Genomic DNA, 6,737 nt, shown 5'->3' with positions numbered 1-6,737 from the left:
TTGCAAATATAATTAAAACACAGATTTAAAATTCATTTTAAATGATTAATTTCTTTTGTTGCAACAGGTCGCCAGATTGCTTTTCTTTCTTCATTCCACTAAAGTGGCACCACTCATTTGGGGGTTTTGCAACTATAAACTTTGACGGGTAAGGTAACCTAAGTGTGTAGAAATGCACTGTCTTTGAATGAACAATCGCGCTTTATAGCATTACCCTAATATTGATATAGCTATTTAGCCAAATTTTGTTAACCATTTTCTGTCAGAACCATTACCATGATAACTTTGTAATAATAATAATAATAATAATAATAATAATATACGACCTATAATAAATATAAACCCATTACTATGTAGGCTTAATTACTATTACTCTTAGTTATGTTCGTAACACACAGCACACACAAATCTAACAAAAATCAAAAATGAAATATTTATTACAGCATTTGTGACTGAACACCTTTTAAACATTACGTCACAGTCCTCATACAAGTATTTAATAATGTATTTTTGACAAAGCTTAAGGGAGATGGCATTGTATCATCTAGTGAGGAACACGTGCTGAAAAAGGAAGGAATTCATGGACATACAATATCAATGCCACAGCAGATCTGAAACTAGCAAAAACATTCTTTTTCAATTGAGGTAAACACATAGAATATCTAACATGAAACAATTAATAGACTGAACTCTGTACGAAGTTTGTTGCAATATTCTCTTAGCTTTTTCCCAAAGCTTTGAGTTCATAATTTAAGTAATTTTTTTGTCTTTTTGTCTTTTTTATGTTTTTTGGTGCATCAACCATCAATTGTTTCTCCCAGTGCCAAAGAATTCACCATTGTGTCAGTATTGTCCATATGGCAAGTATGTTTATCCAGAGGCAAAGAAGCAAAGTAGGATGCTGCTTTTCCACTAGCTTCCTTCAATAGGCTCTGTCAATGAGAGTCCAGGATACAAAAAAATAAAATCAAATAAAAATGTATAAAACCAACACAATCCAGTGCTTGGGCAATTCAAACTAAGAACTTTTTTTATATACCTACAGGGCAACATTCATTCATGAACCAAAAAAAGAGGGGCATGAAATATTTTTAAACTGAATCTTCTGGAGAGATCAGGTGTCATTTAGCAGCCTTTTCCCATCATGCCCTGTTCTCTATGGGGGACAGCGCCCGTTCTGCTTGTTGCTCTGGTTGGGAGCGAATGGGAGTCCGTTGTTGAGATGTTCCATCTTTTCTTTTTTATAGTGCTGCTGCGCCGCCGAGACAGTTTCTCCTCCAGGAAGGAGCACACACAGTGTGAGAGAAAGGGTTCACCTTTTATTCTAGAACTAGCTCAGGAAACATAAATTGAGTGATCAACGAAAAATGCACAAGTTTTAACTTTGTTTCTATAATTTGTATACTACAGTAGTTATAACTCTTGGGAATCTTTTCTTCTCTTTTTTTCTCTCAATTTTCCAGAGTGATTTCATTTGAAAATTAGTTGAACGTGTCACTGGAGAGAGTGGGTACTGTGTTTGTATGTGTGTGTCTTGAGTTTGTGTGCGTGTCCGTGTTTGCACGTGTCCGTTGTCAGAACATCTTCTGCTGATCTGTAACAAAAGCCCAAGACTTTACAAAGTGTTTATGTCAGCTTGGTCCTCCATTTGGATGAAAGTAACAAAAATGACAAGTTTTAAAAAAAGAAGAAGAAAAAATCATCACAGCTCATCTGGAATTCTGTTTTCAATGTCTAATTCCGGTCAAAAGGCTTTGCGCTTTTATTCTGAAATGTTTTCTGAAAATATCTTTGTTGTAGGGTTGTTGTTGTTGATCTTTTTTTCTCTTAGTAGCTGCTGTTGTTGTTGTTGATGATGTTGACGTCATTGTGGTAGTAAAGTTCCCTTATACAATTGGGCGTGGATGTCCAGACCTTGTCCTCCGGCGCTGGGGTCAATGGTGCTCAGCGGGGGGTGGCGGGGGCTATGTGCAGACATGGGGATTCCTGGTTGAGAGGGGGGTCCTCCGTGCATCAGCATGGCTGGGTGATGGGGATGGTGGGTGTGATGAAGGTGATGGGGGCCGGGCAGTTAGGGGTGGAGGGATGGTCCGTGTTGAAGCTGGGTGGGGTGAGGTGTCATCTGATGAGGAGGGGTGTAACTTTGCGGGGCCATGCGCATGCCCATAGGACCACTCTGAGGTACGTACTCCCCTGGCATGCCTTGCAGACCTGAGATATGAGAGAGAGAGAGAGAGAGAGAGAGAGAGAGAGAGAGAGAGAGAGAGAGAGAGAGAGAGAGAGAGAGAGAGAGAGAGAGAGAGAGAGAGTTAAGAACAAGCACTCACTTGAATGGAAAAGTATTTAAAAAATGTACTACTGAATTCCACATTTCGTGACTCTGACATAAAATAAAACATTCATTTATACCTTGTGTAAAGTGAGCTCATTTCGTGGTGTAAAAATTAAGTCAAATAACATACTAACTACATTAAGGATTACACATGCACCAAAAGTCCAAAGCTACTTCCAAAATGTTGTTTCTAGGAGCTAAAAAAGCTATTTCATCACTCTATTTCAGGTGATTGAGAGTCTGTTACAATGTCAATAGAATCATGGTCAGTTCTCAGGTTGGAAAGTGATCTCCAACCATCCAGAGACAATCGTCCTGGAGGATGTGAAGCTAGCAGCCGTATTGATGTTAGCAACACTAATACTTTTACAGGCAGAAGAGTCAATTCCCCCACTGAATGTAGTGACAACCCAAATAGAGGCGTTTTCTCAGGGGGACGCGCTACTGGGAATATATTTGATTTAAAACCCATTAAAGAAGTTATTTAAATAATTTAGAGCCCATTTAACTATAGCCAGTCTAAGAATAGCATTCAAGGCTTTGCGTTTTCCCCTCCAATAAGAGGCACTTTTAACCAAAACAAAGTACTGCTCTTGGAAGAGTATAATGACAACAACAGCTAAAGCACAGAGACAGCAAGAAACAGAGGCAACAGAGAGATAAAAGGAGGGAGAGAGAGATGTAGAGAGGAAGAGAGGGAGGGAGAAAAAGGAGGTAGGGAGGAGAGGGAGGAATATGCTGAAGTGATACCCCTTGGTACAAAGAGTAGGGCCCTGTGCTGATGTGATACCCCTTGGTATGGGGAGAAGGGCCCTGTGCTGATGTGATACCCCTTGGTATGGAGAGTAGGGCCCTGTGCTGATGTGATACCCCTTGGTATGGAGAGTAGGGCCCTGTGCTGATGTGATACCCCTTGGTATGGGGAGAAGGGCCCTGTGCTGATGTGATACCCCTTGGTATGGAGAGTAGGGCCCTGTGTTGATGTGTGTGGAGACCCCAGCATGTTGGCATCCCCTCACTCTGTGCCTGGTTGGTGGAAACAGAAGCCTGCTCAGTGGTGCCTCTGTTTGGGTAGTCAGGGGTGTGTTTGTTGTCTGCAGACCAGGGAGATGATAGTGGTGGTGGGGGGGGGCCCTGTGGCCTAGGACTGGAGTATGGGAACAGGCCTGGTCCAAAGGCCTGGACCCTGGAGAGAAGCAGGGGAGAGCAGGCGTGGGTCTGGGGTGGGATACTTCTGGTGCTGGAGCCAGTGGGGCCTGGATAGGCCTGCTTTGTAATGTGAACCCTTGGGGGATTAACCCTGCTTGGGAGGGAGGGGTGAGGGAGAGTGGTCACCGCAAGGTCACCAGGCATGCTCACTCTCCACATTCCTCCACCTTAGTACACCGCAATTAAGAAATGACAGAGGAGGGCCCAGCAAGTTGAGGAAGTAGCGAGGGAGAAAACAGGACAGCAGAGGCCAAGATTAATGACCAATCTCATTGGCTGAAAGCAAGGTGCCATTTTCTAATACTCACTACCCTCCTACTATCCACGTCTAGTTCATTGGAAATTCACAAGTTTGTCGCAGTGCTCTCTTAAAACCTCACTACGGGGTCATAAAATAAGTAATTCAATCTGGACATGCTGGGTTGGGCTGGGCAGGGCTGGGGTGTATGGCAAGGGCTGTGTGAGGGGTGCCCTCACCTCCATATAACCTGGAGCGGCTCCTGTTAAAAGGCCCAACATATGTTTCTGACACTGTAAGATGGTAATCTCCAGTCTTGTAAGCTGCAGTCATTCTGTTAAGTAGATCTGTGGGCCCCCCTTTATTAACAGGAGTGGTACAACCATCTGAAGACAATAAAGGTGAGACTGGTCTCTCTCTCTCTCTATCCCTCTCTCTCTCTCTCTCTCTCTCTCTCTCTCTCTCTCTCTCTCTCTCTATCCCTCTCTCTCTCTATCCCTCTCCCTCTCTCTCTCTCTTTCTCTCTCTCTCTCTCCTCTCCTCTCCCCCCACTCTCTCTCTCTCTCTCTCTCTCCTCTCCTCTCTTCTCCCCACACTCTCTCTCTCCTCTCTCCCTATCCCTCTCTCTCTCTATCTTTCTTCCCATTCTGTTCAGTTCTGTCCTGTTCTGGCAGAGCAGGCCTGCTCAATGGCTGGCGATAATTAAGTACCAAATATACCATATTGTTTGGCGGCGTAATCAAATCAGAAGATGATAATATTCCTCTGTATTAAGCTATTAATGTAATTGGTCATGAAGCATAAAATATGTTATGTAATTGAATAGTCAAAAAATTATATAGCCTATATTAAGAATTAGCCAAGCTGAGCAAATGTTGTCTCTGTGTCTGTTTTAGGGAACATTGCTTCCCGAAGGTTTTTTTATCCCTGATGCCATTAGCAAAGACAGGAGGGGATGAGATGAGAGAGGGAGGGAGAAAAAAAGAGGAGAGAAATGGGCTTTGCCAATAGAATGGCTTTGGTGACTCTTCGGAAATTCCAGGCTCCATTTACATATAAAGGGTTCTTTTAATCAAGGTAAGTGTCATTATATTGTGCCTCACTGGGCAAAGGACTTTGGGTGTTAAATAAAATCTCTTCTGCCCCGCCGCCGTTGGGATGTGATACGTCTTGATTTTTCAAATGTCAGCGCTCTGGCACTAGTGGGAGGCGGAATGGCCAGGATTAATCAGACAATGTGTGTGTGTGTCTGTGTGTGAGAGAGTCTCGGGTCCTTTAAATGTATCTCTGTGTCTCTCTTTGCTCTGTCTCTGTGTGTCTCATGACGGGGCTAGTCAATGCCCCCTCCAGTAAAAAATAATCAAAACACACAGGTCCTCTCCCCTCGCTCCCCTACTTGCCACCCCCACCCCCCAGTGAAGGATCGACCATGTCACCCACGGCTCGTATATCTCACCCGAGGACCGTAATGTACTGCGGCGCTCCCGTCTTTGCATATAAGATAATTTGGGCATCAATCGTTCCCAAGACAGATTTATGTCACTCAGAGGACAGTTTCACTTCTCCTTCTTTATCGCTTCACTGGAGCCTGCTTAATTTCTCCCAGACAGACCCTGCCTCTGGAGATGTTATTTTTTCCCTAAATGTCCAACATTTGCATTGGCTGTCAGAGATGGGGAGAGAGATGGCCCTGTTGGGATAAATGAATGTGTGGTGTCGGTACATGCCATGGTTGTTGGTTGTGCTGGTTGTTTTTCTGTTGTCTGGGCTGGCGCCACAAGTCCCCCCTCTCTCTCCCAGGGACCAACAGGAGAAAGCTTCACGGCATGGCGGCAACTCCCACTATTCCCAGTCCTTCTATTCATCTTTCAGTAGCTAGCTAACCCCCCTTCCTTACCCCCCTTCCGCCCCTTAAAGCACCATGCTACACCAACCACACTCACTGGTTGTCAAGGGGGTTGCTGTGGGGGAGGTTGTTGTAAAATTAGGGTGGGGATGGGAGGGGGTTTGTGGGTTAAAACCACTAGCCTAGAGGTTTGAGAAATAAAGCCCAGTTGTACTTACTTCCCCCTTTTTCTTTGCGTTTTGCTTTACAAGTTGGAGGTTACATGTAGTGCCATTGACCATCCATGCCCATATTCATCCCCATTCCACTCATAGGCCCTAGAAGAGGAGAAACACGTCACAGAAAGGGTCAGCAGAAGGTCAACGGTGGAATGGCAGACAGGTCAGAGCAGATAGACACCCTGGTAGGTAGAAGGAAGGATTGGTTACAGAGAGGAAGAGGAAGAGAAGGTGCACTAGTAAAGTGTCTAAAAATGTTAGTCTCCACAAATCTCCCCGTTCGTTACAAAGATTTGTGTCATTTAATAGAGATGGGTGAAAAGAGAGACAAGGAAATGGAGGTAAATAGTGATACCTAAGGGAGTTGAGAGAGGAGGGTGGAGATGACTGAGTAAGTGAACTTTATTAAGATGCAGTGATATCATCAGTAGTTTTGTGACATTGGTTAGTATTGGGTTGATGATGCTGCCATGTACAGCACAGTAGTCAGTGCTGGGGTGACATTTCCAGGGCTAGAGGGGATGGTGTGTGTTGCTATCAGTAGTCATACAGTCACAGGGGGTGCATTGGTGACTGTAAACATACACAGCACAGTGACTAGTATACAGTATGCAGGACAGGAGGAGGAGGGGGGGGGAGGGGGCTTACCAGCTGGTCGGATCCCCATGTGCTGCTGGCCGTCCAGTACAAAGCTGCCCATGGGCTGGCCCTCCGGACTGTACGCTGCTCCTTGACTCACTGAAGGATCAAGAAGAAAACCTGATTGTAGTCAAAACATGGACACGAGGGGGGGGAAGAGAGAAGACAAACCACACAATCAGCTTACTGTCCCAGCTCCGGCCCAAACATACTGCAACACATTATGTCCACCATGACTGATGCATGACATGCAAA

The 6,737-nt window shown here is 44.6% G+C and overlaps 1 protein-coding gene across 5 annotated transcripts in view; it reads right to left on the bottom strand.

Annotated features, from left to right (window-relative positions):
- Positions 1–419: 419 nt before the first annotated feature.
- Positions 420–6,737, bottom strand: part of LOC139563406 (homeobox protein Meis2) — a 128,159-nt gene continuing 121,841 nt past the window's right edge. For 4 of the 5 annotated variants that reach the window (XM_071382051.1, XM_071382053.1, XM_071382049.1 and 1 more), the window contains 3 exons: positions 6,492–6,602; positions 5,844–5,942; positions 420–2,211 (listed from right to left, as the gene is read on the bottom strand). In XM_071382051.1, coding sequence (XP_071238152.1) covers positions 5,884–5,942; positions 6,492–6,602 — 170 coding nt within the window. In that variant the 3' untranslated portion in view covers positions 420–2,211; positions 5,844–5,883. The remainder of the gene's footprint in view (positions 2,212–5,843; positions 5,943–6,491; positions 6,603–6,737) is intronic. The other variant, XM_071382052.1, reaches the window with a different exon arrangement.

The sequence above is a fragment of the Salvelinus alpinus genome, chromosome 34 (assembly GCF_045679555.1).
Source record: "Salvelinus alpinus chromosome 34, SLU_Salpinus.1, whole genome shotgun sequence".
In the NCBI taxonomy this organism is placed as follows: domain Eukaryota; kingdom Metazoa; phylum Chordata; class Actinopteri; order Salmoniformes; family Salmonidae; genus Salvelinus; species Salvelinus alpinus.
The sequence above is the reverse complement of the archived record's forward strand: the minus strand, read 5'-3'. Positions and strand labels throughout refer to the sequence as shown.